Source organism: Priapulus caudatus, unplaced genomic scaffold (genome assembly GCF_000485595.1).
Source record: "Priapulus caudatus unplaced genomic scaffold, Priapulus_caudatus-5.0.1 Scaffold40, whole genome shotgun sequence".
NCBI lineage: Eukaryota > Metazoa > Priapulida > Priapulimorpha > Priapulimorphida > Priapulidae > Priapulus > Priapulus caudatus.
Genome location: NW_014577101.1, coordinates 533304 through 551391, shown reverse-complemented (window position 1 = coordinate 551391; position 18088 = coordinate 533304). Strand labels below are relative to the sequence as shown.

General features: G+C 51.4%; 1 protein-coding gene across 1 annotated transcript in view; it reads left to right on the top strand.

Moving 5' to 3' along the window:
- The window catches only part of LOC106819823 (potassium/sodium hyperpolarization-activated cyclic nucleotide-gated channel 2-like), a 92909-nt gene that overhangs the window by 55820 nt on the left and 19001 nt on the right, over positions 1-18088 (top strand). Inside the window, exon 6 of the mRNA XM_014824407.1 lies at positions 12863-13009. Coding sequence (XP_014679893.1) covers positions 12863-13009 — 147 coding nt within the window. The remainder of the gene's footprint in view (positions 1-12862; positions 13010-18088) is intronic.

Below are 18088 nucleotides of genomic sequence, written 5' to 3'. Positions count from 1 at the left end.
GGACATGGCGAAGGCGGGCAACCACAGCTGCGCACTAAACACACACAGCACACAACACACCACATCCAGCACACAGCACCAGGCACAACACACACACACATACACACAACACACACACAAACGAACAGACAAACACACAATGGGCTAAAGGGCGGAAAAACAGGCACACACAGAATGATAGGGGCAAGGGCTGAGGAAGCACACACAAAGAGCACAAGCAAACACACAGGCACATCACAGCACAATCACACACACACAACACACGAGAACAAACACACACAGAACCACACATCACACAGAACACAAGACACACAACACCCACACACGGAGAGAGAAGAGAGAAGAGACCGAAGTAATTAGAGGAGAGAGCGAGAGAGAGACGAAATGAGGAGAGAGAGAGAGAGAGAGAGAGAGAGAGAGAGAAGAGAGAGAGAGACAGAATGAGAAAGGAGAAAGGAGAGAGAGAAGAGAGGAGCCGGGAGGCAGAAAAAACGGGAACGTAAGGAAACGTAGAGACAGGCAGCTCGCCTCGCGCGTTGAAAATGTCTGTTCCGCATGCTAGCGTTTTGTTATTGTTCCTGCGAGAATGTGACATAATTAATAAAATATCGTCAATAATTGACGCCGGTGATGGGTGATAGCTGCCGGTGTGTAGGGGAAGAGACAGGTGAAACGAACGCGATTAGGCCGCGGCAAGCGGGTGGACAGCCGACCAAGCCGTGAAAAAACTCGGGATTGCCTATGGGTCTAGGAGAGGCAAAGAGAGAAGCGGAGAGAGAGAGAGAGAGAAGAGAGAGGAGAGAAGAAGGGGGGCGAGAAAGAAAAGAGACATGGACAGGATAAAGAAGGAGAAGAGGAGAGAGAGAAGCGGAGAGAGAAGAGAAAGAAAGAACGGAACAGGAGACGAGGAAATGGGAGACGATGAGCAAGGCGGCAAGAGGAGGGGGAGGGGGGCAAGGGGGAGGCAAGGACTGAGGAGAGAAGAGGAAGGAGGCAAGAAGGGAAGAGAGGCAGACGGAGAGAGAAGGGTAAAGTCGAGAGGAAAGGAATGGAGCAAGAGAGGCGCAGAGCAAAGAGAGAGCAGGGGAGAGAGAAGGGAGGGGGAGAAGGAGGAAGGGACAAGGTCGCGGAGTAAATCGGAGGTGGATTCAGGGAAGCGAGGGCGAGTGGGAAGGAGACACGGGCTGGGACGGAATGGAGTAGGGGGCGGCGCGGCGGGGGGGATAGGGGAGGAGAGAGGAAGAAAGGAGGGGGAAGGAGAGAGCAGAGAGAAACGGAAAAGGAGGCGGCGTGAGGGAGACAATGGATAAGAAATCTCGTGTGTGCGACGAGCGGGAGTGATCCGTCGCGGTACGTCGGAACGTCGTCATGACGGCGCCGTGAGCTGTAAGTCGGAGTGACGCTCATCGGTGGTTGTTTGTGTTGGCCGAAGCAACGCGGAACGTTGCGCGTTGAAGGCAGGATGCGAAAGCGACGGCGCGCCCGGGGGGGGAAGACCTGGCTCACGTACCGGGAGGGGGAAGATACAGCGAGCGAGCCGAGATGAAGAGACCGCGGGGGGGGGGCAGGGAAGGGGAGGGGCAAGTGGGGGTAGCAGGAACGAAGGGCGTGAAAGGCAGAACGGAGGCTGTGGGAGAGGGCAGGGGGCGATGAGAAGCGCTCAAGTCGGAAGGGGGAGGGAGGGAGGAGCAGAGCAGATGGAGAGAGAGAGGCGAGAGACAGAGGGAAGCAGGGTAGGAGAGGAGAGGAGAGAGAGAGAGAAACACGTGGGAAGGGAGGGAACAGAGAGAGACACAGCAAGCGGTGGCAGAGATGAAGGCAGAAAGAGGAGAACAGAGAGAGCAGACAAAGGGAAGGAGAGAGATAATGCGGAAGGAAAATAGAGAGACACAGACGAGGAGAGAGCGGGGAAGACGAGGAGAGTATAGAGAGGCAAGATAAAATGCACGAGAGAAGATGGAAAGAGAGAGAGCCAGGAGCGACTAGCAGAGAGAGGGAAAGGAAGGAGGGGAGAAGAGAGGAGAGAGAGCGAAGAAGGAGCAGAGGGTAAGTCCCGCGGCTAACGTATCCATGGAACTGTATTCAGAGGGCGGGGTCGGCTGAGGCAGACGCGGGTGTATCAAAAGCTGGCAAGTGAGGAGAGATGATGAGGAGAGGTGGAGAGCTCGGCGGCGAAGTAGCGGCACGCGAGAAGAGGTGACACGCTTCACAAGGACAGGCACACGGCGACGTTCAGACGCGGGAGGAGCGAGCGGCACATAATGGGCAGATCTAGTAGAATATCACTACAGACGAAGAAAGAGTTGAGGGCGGAAGCGACAGATAGGTAAGGCGGTGAGAGCCAGGAGACACGTGCAGTGATGTAGCGGAGGGTGGGAGAGCGCACGGGAGCTGGGCGAGGGGAGACCTAAGTGCGAAGGAAGGGTGACTGTGATTGTCTACGAGCAAGGGCAATGACCATAGGCAGCGAGGCTGAGACGAGAGCGACCAGCTAGCGGCGCGATAGCTAGGCGCGTTCGGGGGGCAGTCACAGGGTTAGCAGGTTTGGCGCGCATAGAGAAAAGAAGACAGGGGCACACAGGGTGACGTTGGCAAGGCAGTGTGGGACGAGTGAGACGAGGGATGACGCAGGGCGGGAACCGGCGGGCTTGGCGAGAGTTAGGCTGGAGGATAAGATATGACATGGTGGCACGGAGAGGAGAACACGATCGGCGCGGGAGAGTAAAGGGGTAGGGAGGTAGCACGCGGGGGATGTGAAGTGGAGGATACGGGGTCGCGCACGGAGCACGAAGGCGAGGGGGCGGACGAGTGAGGAGCGCGGCGCGGGGGATGTAGGTCAAGCGGGATGAGGGAGGGGCAGGCAACGGAATTCGTGGGGCCGGAGGGGGGAAAGGGAAGCGTGCGCATTCCCGGCAAGAGAAGAGGCACTGGCTAGCAGGGAAAACGCGGCGAGCGAGGAGCTGTGGGCAGGAAGGACCTGGGCGAGGGAAAGCCGCGAAGCCGAAGTTCAAAGCGCGATCGGTGGAAGAATGATAAGGCGTCAGAGCGGCCAATGTAAGAGAGGAGAGCTGCAGGGAGGCAGCTTGGACGCGCGTAGAATTAGCAGAGGGAGAGCGGAGCTGTAGGAGGTGGGTTAAACGAAGCAAGCGGGCAGTCAAACAGGCAGCGACGGGAGGGGAGTTGATGTTGAGAGAGGAAGGAGCGGCACGAGATATTGGTGGGGGAGGAGGAAAGGAGGAGAAGAAAGAAGAGGGCCGTCGGAGGGTCACAGACTGAAGGAGAAGCGCGAGAAAGGAACGACAAGGGGGAGATGGAGGACGGGTGGAATGCTACGGAGCGGAGGGGAAAATGGGCTGGGGATGAAGACTATAGGGAGGTGTCGGTAACAGGTGTAAGGAATGATTGGGGAGAAGAACGAGCAGTTCGAATGGGGTGGGTCGGACGATCGTAGGCGGGAGAGTGAAAGGCGGCAACAAAGAAGGAAAGGCGAAGGGTCTGGAGAGGAGGTGAGAGGGGGCGCGATAGGGACGAGCGAGGGTGGTAGGGAGAGGGTGAGGGGAGCATGGGGGAGGAGGGGGGGAGCAACTGGTGCGGGCAAAAGGGAGAGCGAGAGACGAGGGTTTAAAAAATGCGTTGCGAAAGCGGGGAGAAGCGGGCGAAGGAGACCTGGCCGGAAGGGGTGGTAGTGAAAAGGCTATGGGAAGGGAGGGGGGGGAAGAGGGAGGGGAGACGACAGGTGGGTGGGGGGTGGGGTCGGAAACGCGGGGTGGAGGGAGGGCGTGGGGGAGGGCGGAGCAAAGAGGGGCGAAGGGAGTAGATAGAGAGGGGGGGAGAACCGTGCGGGGAAACCCCGCGGGGCCGAAAGTCGTAACAAAAGGGCGAACCAGGGAGGGGGGGAGGATGGCGGGCGTAAGGGGGAGGGGAAAAGTGGGGGGGAGAGGGCGATGGGGGACATGTGGCGGAGTGAGCTTATCGTGTTAGGGTTGAGCCTAAGCCCGTGTACGGCGGTAAGTGGAATGATACAGGCTAGCATAGCCGACTATTCATACATCACGGTCGAAACTGTTCTTTCCCTCCGCGATAGCGTTGAACGTGTAAGAAAATACGTTCAACACGACATTAACATAAATTTCTTTGAGGAATCGGAAAGTGGAAGGCTGACGTAAAAGACTCCACCAAGCGCACGCGAAAGTGTGCCAGAAAAAGAGAGCGTGCCTGCGGAATTGTATAAACGGACATACATATGTGTACGTGGATTTTAAGAGCCCCTCCAGTCCTCTCGCATACACGAGACTAGCGCTCCACTCCGCAAGGATAATTAACGCATCTACTCGCGGTAAGCACGCAGACGCGTCCATCATCACAGGCTGATTACGTTTAACCCGGGTGATAAGCTAGTAGCGCTGTAAAATATGCAATGCCAGAAGCATTAGTGAGTATAATGGCTACATTTCCAGCGCTCAGCATGCATTTAATGGAACCAGTGGGGCAAACATTCTCGGGAGCGTTACGGGGGGTCGTAGTCCACAGGCTAGGGAAGGATAGAATACAGGGAAACACGGCGTAAACCCAGTTGTACCTGCTCTGTTCCCTTAGATAACTTACTTAGATACGACTATTTCGAATTAATTCTTAGTCTTATTCCGTGATGCCGGTTGAGGAGGGGCGCGCGTTCAATCACTGCCCCGTACTCCTCGTCATCGCTTGTAGCGAATAACAATAGCATATAGAAAAGGATCACATGGTACATTCGGTGCAGCCGCTTCTACATGAAAGATGTATGCTGCCTTGCGTCAGCTCAGCTTGTGGTTTTCCTGGCGCAGAAACATTCATTTTCCTAACTGAACAAAAATCTGTAAGAAGGCTCGTGCTGTTATTTGCGTAATCTTGCGTGTAATAAGAGGCACCCTAATGCCGAGTGAGTGCATATTAGGCCAGTGCAAAAAACTCTCCTCCGCGGACAACAGGGGTTGATAAAGAAATATCTCGTGGTTATCCGCGTGTGAGGTCTGTTTTCTAGCAGAGTCAAATGCCCGCGGCAAACCTGTGCCATAAGAAAGCGCGACTCATTCAACCGCGTTTTGCCTTTGAAATAAACAGATGGCTCCCAACGAAGAGCTCTCAGATCTCTAAACCGCGTATATACCCAGGCATGGACATCAAATGACATAATACAACATAACGTATCCAATTATACAAGCATAACTGTTTATGCTGTTCGTTGCCAGCGGCACAATAATCATCAAACCGATTCTAAAGAGTGCTGCTAGCGTGTACCCCGTAGAGCCGAGTACAAGTGCGGGGCCCATTGTCAAAGAACGTTTTAATCCGAGTGTTATTTTTACTCATTCACCTTTACCGGGTATCGTGTATGTTTAACTAGAGATTGTACGGAGAGCCATCACAGGTGTTTCCGTCAACGAGGCTTCCGTCTGGTCTTTTTCCACGACTTTCACGTAATTACCCTCCGCCAGGGGCGTGGCGGAGTTAGCTTCAAACCGCGTACTACCATGAGTGTGTTGTTGCGGTGTGTGTTGGCATGCGACGTCAGTCAAAACTTCCGCAGTCTGCCTGCTGTCAGACTTACAAACACCGGCTAGGGCACCACAGTTCTCTCACCAACCTGCACGCTCGCACTACTGCGGATCCAATTAATTATTTATTATAATTAAACTTAAAATTTCACATATGAGGAAGAAATCTCGGCTGGCTTGGGCGGAGCTCTGGCCGTCCAAGGCTCTACTTTTAATATTTTAAATAATATTTATCGTAGAACTCACACGCTAAAGAATTTCGTTGCTTGTTGTCCAGGTCTGGTGCTTCGCTCCAGTAAAGATTGCTTTGTAGCTCGGTCGTAATTATTATAACTTATCTAGACCTATTTTAAATCAAAATCGTAAAAAAATCTGTGTATTTGCAGGGATTCCAACAAGTCACCGAGTACTGGTCTAGCCAGGAAGTTGCCGAGAGACATGCGGCCTGCGGCGCATTGCACGAACTTTTCGAGCAACCGCTTCCAGGCAAGTCTTATCGACGAGGATGCTATTTCTTGGAGAACTAGTCCGAGAACCGCGAGAGGTGTACGACAGTTTTTCTCTGAAGACGCACGCGCCTGGACGCACGCACAGTGCGCGCCAGGCACACACGCAAGCACGGTACACATACGATCCACGGTACGCACAGCAAGCACTCGCGCACGACTACATAGACACGCACGGCAGTGCATCTCACATGCGCATATGAACGCGCCGGCGCACACACAACATACAAACAATACACACACACACGGGACGGGAGCAGGGGACATTCACACACAGCACACACACACACACACGCACACAAATACACACACACAAACAACGCACAGACGACAGCGCCACACCACACACCACCACCACACACACCACACAACAGCACAAGCGCGCCGCAAACACGATATCACACAGCAGGCACACACACCAGGCACAACCCAACCACACACACAGCACACACACACACATTTCTCGAGTTTGATGTTTCAAGTGCAGTGTAAAACCTTAGCTTGGCATTATCGTTTTTCGTCACCGCTAGTAGCAATGCATATCTCTGTTCGTCTAAATACGTTAAAGAAGACTTAAATGATTTTGAGCATCAAATACATGGCGGAAGAGTTTATTGAAACCTGTTGCCTGGATAGTAATTTTAAAAAGATATCGGATTGCTGTCGCTCCGAAAAATGGCTAAACTTCGAGTTAAACAGAAGAGTGTATCTGCAATGAAAATATCAATGAGCTTTTAAATAAAAGTGAAAATTCCGCCTCTCACAATAATGTGAGTTCCAATATCGTCGATAGCTTGCGACCAGAACGCCTATATATCTCATGGACATGCGCCGCGCAAACACACGTATCGCTGGGTTCGGTGAGATTTATTCTGTGTTGGCAGCATCTCTCACGCACACGTTATATAGCCGGTTTCTGCCGTGATTCGCGACGAGCGTTTGGCTATCGTACTGCGGCTCCAACACACACGCACGCACACCACACGCACACACACGCGCATCCCCGCTATGCACACGCGGGCAGCACCCACACAGCCACCACGTACGCACGCGCGCATGCACACGCGCCAACATGTGAGCCGCACGCGCTCACACAGCGCGAGGGGAAAAATGTAAAAAGTTTACCCTAGGGAGGAAAAGTGGGGAAAATGAGGCCCGAAGAGGGAGGGCCGGCGAAGGGGAACGGGGGAGTGGTCGCGGGACGGGGTTAGAGGGTGCGTGGTTGGCGCAAGGGGAGATCCGCGCAGCACGGTGCAGCGAGCGAACGCATCCGGCGCGAGCGAGCAGAGCGAGCCGACAAATGAAGCACACAAGCGCCAGGGGAGGGGCGGCATACAAAAGGGGGGATCGGGACAGATCACGACGACGGTGGGAGGCGACTCACGCATACAGCGCGCACAGCACGGCGCACACCACGCAGTACACACACGAGAGCGAGCGAGCAGCACACACGACACAGCATGGGCACAGGCACGAGCAGCGAGGCAGCACCACACCCCCTGCTCACAAGCGTGCTGAGGCGCGGGAACACGCGTAGGTTATCCCATCCGTGTGCGCGAGAGATAAACGTCGTCGGAATTAGCGGCGAACAAGTTTTCAGAACGGACGGCGCAGGCCGATGCGGCGAACGCCGTGCCGCGCAAGCGGAATGCGCTGTGCAGCGGCGCCGGTGATACGGCGGCTAGAGGCGCGCAGGGCACGCAACACACGCTTAGTAAAGTTTCAGGAGTCGGGGTCGGGGCCGGATCGGTGGGGTACAGGGGGCCTCTGTATACCGATATTCCGCACCGATGGCAAAATCGGCGGCAGAAGCAGAGGCGTAATTCGTTGTTCTCTCACCCCCCGCGTGGGGCGGCCAGAACCAGAGTTCTGGGCTCGGTACTATGTAGGTGAGGAGATGTTGAAGACGCGAGCATCGGCGTTAGACAAGCATTGGATGCCGCGGAAGAGAGAGCGCGAGGTGCGAGTCGTGCACAGCGAAGCGATTGCTCTACTGAAAATAACCGGGTGATCGCGTCTCAGAGTTGCCGCGTATATCTGCCGAGAGCGCGGAGTCAGAGACGGTCATGGGAATTCTGCCATTTCGTAGCGCGGTGGGACCAGACCTTTGAAGCAGCGTGGTAGTATCAATATCCAGCTTCTTCTAGTGATTAGGCCTGTGTATTGGGCGACCAAAGAGAGCGGCCTAAGGATTACGACACGGGAGAAAGAAAATGGCGAACAAGAGGGAACATGAACGTTGTAAGTAGACGAGACGCGGGACCGGGTCGCCCGAGGGGGGCGCATGACCAAGAAACGCGGTGCTGAGAGCGGTATCGCGCGAAGGGAGAGAGGAGCAGAACAGGCGAGGAGCGCACCGAGCGAGGGAGCGTAACGGAAGCGCTCTACTGTGCCGAGGAGACGATAGGAGCGCCCGGACGAACGGTGACGGCACACACAAGTGAACTTCGACGCAGCTGAGGCGCACGGGGCCGACAAAATCACAGATAATCAGAAATACCAGAGGGGACGCGTTTGGAGTAGAGAGGATGGAAGGGTGATCTGCTCGCGCGTTTTCACGGATTAAGTTATTTTCTGATTGTGATGCGGCGAGCTGCTCAAAAGAGAGAGGGCAGAGGCGGAAGACACGGAGAGGAAATTTCTAGCGCGAGCGCGGAGCGAGCGAGCGAGTCTGGCACTACGATGACGTAGGCACGAGGAGAGAGAGAGAGCGTTCATGCTCGAGAAGTGTTGCCCAAGTGCGCGCCACGCCGATACGGACAATAGGTGCCCGGGATATAACGGAGGACTCTAAAGCAAAAAACGGAGGCACAACGAGCGTGAACAGGATGAAAGGAGGGTATTAATATAGGCGATAGGAGGAGGGTGGACGGGAGAGGGTGGGGAAGGGAGGGGGGAGGGGCGAAACGGCAAATATGGAGGGGCAGGGGAGGGGCAGACCGAGCAGGGGCGGATGCGGAAAGAGGTCGGGCGCGAGGCGCGTCCGCCAGAGCGCGCGGAGAGGAGCGTGAGCCGACCGCGAGCGGGGCGAGGAGCGCGAGGGGTAGGGCGTCGGCCGGGAAGCTGAGCGTGATCGGCGGCGAGCGCAAGAGCGAGAAGCGAGATTCGCGATAAAATCGTGAGAGAGTTCACCGAAATTCTCGGTGTGTGTTAAATAAGCTTGGATTCTCTAAAAGGTCTTCATGGAGAGCGGTGCGATGTGATTGCGATGATTATGGACGTCTATCGATGCAAAGCGGAGAGTCTCCGCTAGGAAATAATTGCGTTCGCGCGCCAGTAAGAGGGATAAGCGAGCGGTAGGAGCGAGTCGCATAGTTGTCGGCAGCGGCTAGCCCGAGAAAATAGAATCAGCAACCGGCTGGAGCGCGCGAGCAGCGAGCGAGAGCGAGAGGGAGACGGCGCAGCGCGACATGCGTAAGGAGAGCGCGAGAGAGAGCGAAGGCGAGGGAGGGCGAGCTGGGCCACGGGGGAGGAGGAACAGGCGGACATAGCGGGGGTGAGAGATCGTTAGTTCGAATTAATCTCCTGCTGCAACCCAGAGAAGATAGGCGTAGCTGCAGGCGAGAGGGGGAAAAGACTGGTGGGCTCTCTATCCCACCCTCTCATCTCACCAGCGTCACATCGCTATTTTCTCTCCCGCCCACCTCTGCTCTCCTCTCTCCCTCCTCTCCTCTCTCCCCTCGTCTCTATCTTCTGCTGCGGTCGATAGAGTCGGCATGGCGGGGGCGACGCCGGAGGTGTAAGCGCGCGTCAGTCGCGGACGACAACTCGCGCTCTCGAATGCGATTCTCCCCCTCGCCCCCGGTCCCTGCTCTCGGGTGGTGCGGCGCGTCTCGCTCGGTCCTCGGGTCGGAGCGCAGGCCTCGCTCATAGTATCTATAATTATCTCTCTGCGCCGCTCTGCCCCAATCCTACGTCATCCCGCTCATCCTCCAATCTAAAACTACCGTATCACGTCTCGCATCGTCTGGTTAGGCCAATGCCGCTTACCAGTAAAAAGTAGTTTATAACCTGTATTTAATGCAAAATGTATAATGTCTAAACACCGGCGTTTATTGCGCGATAATACATCGAGCCGCGTTATCTGCTGCTCCAATATCGAGATTTGGTCGTTCCACGTAGACTACCACTGGCCCGCAATTAGATTTATTTTAATTATACGACATTACATTTGCCTAATAACCCATAAACACATGCCCAGCATATTGAGCGTACGTATATAGTATGTAGTAAAGTTACGTATATATTGTATTCGCGACAAAATATAATTTCCATCAATAATTACGCCGAGGTCGAAAATAAGCTTCTTTACAATAAAGTAATCTGCAATGCGATAAATTAAATTAATCAGCTCGTATTGTGTAGCTTAAATACGACAGTAACTCCTGACAAGGTAGAGAGAGACAGTGAGAGAGACAGTGAGAGAGAGAGAGAGAGAGAGAGAGAGAGAGAGAGAATGTAATCCCGGCACATGCATGATTTTATACGTGTCCAGCGTTTCAAAGTGGAATAATGAGTGAATCTCCGCCGAAGATCCTTCACAATGACGCACCTCGCTCGAATGTCATTTCTATGTTAAATATTTCTATGTTAAATACCCTCATATTTATGCAATCACCCACCGGGCGCTCTCGCTTCACCACATACAGCGGTATGCGATGCACACTCGGCGCGTTTCGGGCATTCAGGTTACCTTTCCCTGGATGAGACACGCAGTGACTTGGAATCTTTACGACTACAATACCGTGTCTAATAACTGTAGATTTACTGTTCACACAAATCAGCGCTATTAGCGGCCGTAGTTCACCCCGATAGCCAACGGTCACAACGTTGAGACGCGAGTGAGAACGCATGCGCAAAGCAACCATGTAGCTTAATAGCGTCAAGAGCTAATAATACCTTATTATATTAGCTCTTGATAGCGTTCACTCTTTATTCGTGTTAGGTTGAGCTAAGCCGTGTACCGTAAGTGAATGAATACAGGCTACATAGCCGGACTATTTCATACATATGTCGAACATTCCCCGCGATACGTTGAACGTGTTAAGAGGAAGAATAGTTCAAACGACATTAACATAATTTCTTTGGAATGGAAAGTGGGAAGGCTGATAAAAGATCCACCAACGCGCGCGAAGTTGTGCCAGAAAAGAGAGGCGTGCCTGCGGGAATTGTATAAAGGACATACATATGTTGTACTGTGATTTTAAGAGCTCTCTCCAGTCTCTCGCATAACACGGATCTAGCGTCTCCACCGCAGGATAATTAACGCCTCTACGCCGGCGGTAAGCACGCAGACGCGTCCATCATCACAGGCTGATTACTTTACCGTTGATAAGCTAGTAGCCTGTAAAAGTATCAATGGCATGAAGCATTATAGAGTTAAATGGCTTCATTTCCCCCAGCAGTCTTATTTATGGGAACCAGTGGGAAACATTCCCGAGTCGTTACGTCGTGAGTTCCACACTAGGAAGATAAATACAGGGAAACGGCGTAAACGTTTACTGCTCTGTTACTTAGATAAACTTACTTAGATAACTTATTTCTGAATTATTTCTTATTTCTTATTCGTGATGCGGTTGGAGGAGGGGGCGTCGCTTCATCACCCGTACTCCTCGTCATCGCTTGTCGAATACAATAGATATATGAAATGGATCAAATGGTACATTCTGGTGCACTCTCAACATGAAAGATGTATGCTGCCTTTGCGCACGCTTGTGTGTTTTTCCTTGCGCCAGAAACATCATTTTCAACTGAAACAAAAAAATCTGTAGAAGCTGTCTGTTTATTTTGCGTAATCTTGTTTTGTTAATAAGAGCAACCTAATGCCGATGTGATGCTATTAGGCCGTGGCAAAAAAAACTCTCTCTCGCGGACAACGGGTTGATAAAAATATTCTTCGTGGTTTACGCGTGTGAGTCTGTTTTCTAGCAGAGTCAAATGCCGTGCAAACACTGTGCATAAGAATAGACGCGAGCCATTCTAATCCCGCGTTTTGCCTTTGAAATAAAGCAGATGGCTTCAACGAAGAGGCTCTTCATCTCTAACCGTATATATAGCAGCATGACATCAATACATATACAACATAACGTAGTCAATTATACAAGCATAACTGTTTATGGGCTGTTCGTGCCAGCGAACAATTAATCATCAAACCGATTCTAAATGAGTGCTGCTAGCTGGTGTATGCTCCCCGTAGAGCCGGTACATGCAGGGGCCCATTGTCAAAAACGTTTTATCCGTAGTGTTAGTTTTATTCATTACCTTTCCCGTGTATCGTGGTAGTGTTAACTAATTGTTATCGGAGAGCCATTCACGGTGTTTCCGTCAACGGCTTCCGTTCTGTCTTTTTCTCACACATTTCACGTAATTACCTCCGCCAGGGGCGTGGCGGAGGTTATGTTTTCACCGGCGTGCCATTGAGTGTTGGTTTGTGCGTGTGTGTGTTGCCATGCACGTTTCAGTTCACTTCCGCTAGGTGCGCTGGCTGTAGACTTACAAACACAGGCTAAGGGGCAACCACAGTTCTCTCCCACCTGCACGCTCGCACTAATCCGGATCCAATTAATTATTTATTTAATTAAACTTAAAAATTTCACATTGAGAGAATTCAGCTGCCTTGGCGGAGGTCTGTGCTCTCCAAGTGCTCTAGTTTTTAATATTTTAAATAATATTTATCGTAGAACGTCACACGCTAGAATTTTCGGTTGCTTGTTTCCAGGTTCTGTTGCTCGCTTCCAGTAAAGATTTCTTTGTAGCTCGTCGTAATTATTATACTTAATCTAACCTTATTTTAAATCAAAATCGTAATCTTTTTATTTGCAGATTCAACAAGTCGACGAGTACATGGTCTACCGGAAGTTGCCGAGAGACATGCGCCTGCGCATTCACGACTTTTTCGAGCACCGCTTCCAGGGCAAGTTCTTCGACGAGGATGCTATTCTTGGAGAACTATCCGAGAAACTGCGAGAGGTAACGACAGTTTTTCTCTGATAGACGCACGCGCACGCACGCACGCGCGCAGGCACACACGCAAGCACGTACACATACATCCACACGCACACAAGCACTCGCGCACACACATAGACACGCACGCATGTGCACTCACATGCGCATATGAACGCGCGCGCACACACACATACAACACATACACACACACACACACACACACACACACACACACACACACACACACACACACACTACACACACACACACACACACACACACACACACACACACGACACACACACACACAGGCACAACAACACAAGCACACGCACACACATACACTTCCTCAAGTTTTGATGTGTCAGTGGGCAGGTGTAAACCTTTAGCTTGGCATTTATCGTCTTGTCCCCCGTCCACCCGCTAGTAGCGGTCAAGCCATATCTGCCTGTTCTGTCTGACATACTGTTAAAAAGAGCTTATAATGATTTTGAGCTCAATGAACATGGCGGAAAGATTTATGGAAACTGTTTCGCTGGAGAGTATATTTTTTTTAAAGATATCGATTTGCTGTCGCTCTGCTAAAATGGGCTAAAAAACTTCAGAGTTAAACCCGAGTGCTAACTGCAATGAAAAATTGCAAGTGAATGCGGCTTTTAAATAAAAGTGAAATTCCGGTCTCACAAATAATGTGAGTATATACGAATATCGTCGCATAGCTTTGCGACCAGAATGCGTATATATCCAATGGACAGGCGGGATGCGCGCGCAACTACGTAATCGCTGGTTCGGTGAGATTTATGTCTTGGTTTGGCGGCCATCTCCCACCGCACACGTTAATATAGAGTCTCGCGTGATTCGCGAGAGCGTTTGCTCGTCTGCGCTCCCACGACACGCACGGGGGCCGACAACCCACACGCACAGCACACGCAAGCGCGCAGCATGCACGACGCACCGCACCCAACGTTGGCACGCACATCCGCACGCAGCGCATTCGCACCCAGCCGCGCGCACACGCACGCCGCGTACAGCCGACGCGCAGCCACGGACGCATGGCGCGCACCACAATACACACCCAGCGACCATACACACACGCCACGCATACAGCATGCACACACGCACGCACCGCCATACAACGCGCGCACACACAGCGCGCGACTAAACCAACGCACAGTCAGCCACACACACATGCACACACAACGGCACATGGCACACACACCACCACACACACACACACGACACCCACACAGACAGCCACACACACACACACACACCTGCTCACAGCGTGCTGCGCGGAAACGCGTATTTTCCCATCCGTTTTCTCCGAGAGGTAAACGTCGTCGGAATTCGCCGAACAATTCTTCGACGGACGGCGGCACCTGCGGCGCGCCTTGCCGCGCATGCGCTGTGCACGCGCCGTGATCGCGCTAGAGGCGCGCAGGCACGCACGGCTTACGAAATGTTTTCAGGAGGCTGCGGCCGACCGGGTACACCTGCTGTATACCGATATTCTACGCAACTCGATTGCAAATCGCGGCAGAAGCAGAGCGTAATTCTGTTTCTCCACCCTCGTGCGCCAGAACCAGGTCTGGGCTCGGTACTATGTGGTGAGGAGGATGTTGAACACGACATCGGCTTGACAAGCATTTGGATGCGCGAAAATTTCCATGTGCAGGCGTGCACAGGCGAAGCGATTGCTCTTACTGAAAAGTACCTCGCAGAGTTCCTGCGTATATCTCGAACTCGAGTTCATTATACGTTCATGAATTCTGCCATTCGTGCGCGGTTGGGGCCATTTACCTTTGGCACGTGGTAGTATCAATATCCACTTTTAGTGAGTAGGCCTGTGTTTATTGGGGATCAAACCCACTAAGGATTCCGACACGGGAGAAATAAAAATGCGAACAAAGGGAGACTGAACGTGTAAATAGACGAGACGCGCGCGTCCAAGAAACGCGTGATTACGTACGACGTTCGCTGAGAAATTTGAACCATCGCCTGTAATATCTCTGACAGTAGCTTTAATGCTAGGCGTCTTACGTGCCGCCGACAGACAAGGCGCCCCCGACGCACCGTGAAATCGGGCGCGCCCACCCGACACTATATGCTTTCTTTTGATGATGGAGGGGGGGGGGGTGATCGCTCGCCGTTTTCGATTAATTAATTTTCTATTGTGTATCGCAGCTCTCGTGTTTTTCCCCTTTTTTTCTTCTTCGTCGCGTTTGCCGCGTGATCTTATCGCATTACGCGCACTGAAGAGAGAAGAGCGTTCATCTCGTGAAGTGTTCCCCCCCTCCCCGTGTTACACGCTGTCCGATTCAGCGAGATCGTGTGAGATTCTTCCTAATCCGCAAACAATGAGCAGCAGACCGCGCATCGAGTCTCCGCTTCCCACGCGCAGAATCTGCCCGCACGCGACCGGTCACTTTCGCCGCGAGCTGCTTTTTCGCGTGGAAACACAGAGCTCCGAATTTCGCGAAAAATCTTGGGTATATTTCCCGATGATGCGCGGGTGGTCCTGACCTGTTTATAATCGCTGTGATTTCGAGATTATGAGCGCTATCATCGCGCGATATTCTCCGCTATGTAAATATTTCTTTCGCGCCATTAACGTGATAATCGATGCTGCGGGCGGATCCATATTTCGCAGCGCTATGCCCGAGAAATTAGATCAGCAACGTGTGACAGCTCAGGTCAGGTCAGGCAATTTCTAGAGACGCCAGTCGGCGGAAATGGCTAAGAGTAACGCAATAACGACAGCGTCCGCTGGGGGCAGCTGGCGGAGCATGATATCTATTCCATCAGCGACTACGTTTTTGATGAGATTCGTTGTCGAATTAATCTCTGGCTGCAACCTGAGAATATGCGTTACGCTGCTCTATTCCCACTCTCTCATCCTCACTCACTCACTCGCTATTTTCTCCCTCCCACCTCTCTCTCTCTCTCTCTCTCTCTCTCTCTCTCTCTCTCTCTCTCTCTCTCTCTCTCTCTCTCTCTCTCTCTCTCTCTCTCTCTCTCTCTCTCTCTCTCTCTCGCGCGCGCGCTCTCTCTCTCTCTCTCTCTCTCTCTCTCTCTCTCTCTTGTTGTCGCGCTTTCCTTCTTCCTCTCTCCACCTCTCTCTATATCTATATATTTATCTCTCCCGCTCTCGCCCCAATCCTCGTCCTCCCGCTCTCCCCATCTACTACAGTATTCACGTTTCGCATCGTCTGTTTAGGCCAACCGTCTTACCGGAAAATTTAGTTTTATTAACTGTATTTAATGCAAAATGTATAATGTCTGAACACGCGTTTATTGGCGAATAATACATTCGAGCCGCTTATTTTCTCTGCAGTCATATCGAGATTGTCGTGTCCACGTGACTACCACGGCCCAATTAGATTTATTTTATGTATACACATTACATTTGCCTAATAACCATAACACATGCCCAGCATATGTGAGCTAGCGTATATAGTATTGTAGTAGTTAGCGTATATATTGTATTCCGACAAATATAATTTTCCATCAATAATTACGGCCGGATGGTCGAAAATGAACTTCTTTACAATTAAATGTAATTGCAATTCATAAAATTTAAATTAATTCAAGCTCTGTTTGTGTAGCTTAATCGACATACTCATGACAAGGGGTAGCATATACCACAACCTCCGTCCCGGCTCCCTCTCTCTTTCTTTCTCCATCTATCTATCTATCTATCTATCTGTCTATCTATCTATCTATCTATCTATCTATCTATCTATCTATCTATCTATCTATCTATCTATCTATCTATCTATCTATCTATCTATCTATCTATCTATCTATCTATCTATCTATCTATCTATCTATCCATCTATCTGTCTTTATTCCCTATATATATATATTATATAAAGAGAGAGAGAGAGGAGAGAGAGCGAACTGAACGAGCGCGCGCGAGAGAGAATAACAGCACTGTCTCTGAGAGGATATGTTTATCTCTCACTCGTTGTAAGGAGCTTCGTTGCATATAGCCCAAGCTGTGCGTTATTTATGCATGACTGGTGAAGCAGTCCCCGCAACGACAGACGATAAATCAGTACCGAAATCATTAGTTTGCTACAGTGTGGGGTTTACGGGCAGCAAGTCAGCTCCGTTTCGTCCCCACGTAAAAGCGAAATAAGACGGAAAAAGAAGAAGTGCAGAAAAAGGAATATGAGGAAGATGAAATTTGACGAGCATAAAAAGGCAAGGATGCATGCGCATAAGAAACATGAGAGAAGGATCTATACGGAAAAGAGGAAAGGCTGAAGATGAAGAAATAGAAGACGAAGACGAAGACGAATAAGAAGACGAAGAAGAAGAAGAAAGAACAAGGGGGAGGGGAGGGGAAGGAGGGAAGGATGGGTATGATAAGTACCAACAATAACGACGACGACTAAACAACAACATCATCATCATCATCAACAACAACAACAGCAGCAACAACAACAACAAAAACAAAAACAACTAGACGACGAAGAAGAAGGCGAATATGGACGATCAACAATAATTTCCACAACGTCGCTGTTCTAATGGAAAATCACGTCCGCTACATATCATACGGTACATTCATTCTCGCTCACAGGCTTTTATGTGCCCGTGTGTGTTGTCCATGCAGGGCTTTCCTGTAGCATTTGTCACAGCGACATCTGCGGGATTTGTACACGATTACTGGTCATCTGCGTGTTTCACTGAGCAAGTCACGCGAAATAACGGATGTCGAGCGGACGGATTGCACATGCGCAAAGAATGCAGAAGTTTATGGTTACTGAAATTGTCTATATATCTCGTTGAAACATTACGCAAATGACGAAGCGTCGCGGCGCCACGAGATATGTATACCCCTTGCTTTGTCATTTCTATTAGCAGTGTAAACATGTACGACATAACATTTGCGTACACACTGTGTACGCGCTTGTTGGCACGCGAGTCTCATGTTACTGTAGACATGTCGCCAATCGATCTTCGCTTCTTAATCCGTCAGCAACGGCGCAGACACACATCTGCGCGTATGCGCGCGCACGTACTCAGACGCCCGCACGCAGAAACACACACACGCACACACACACACACACACACACACACACACACACACACACACAC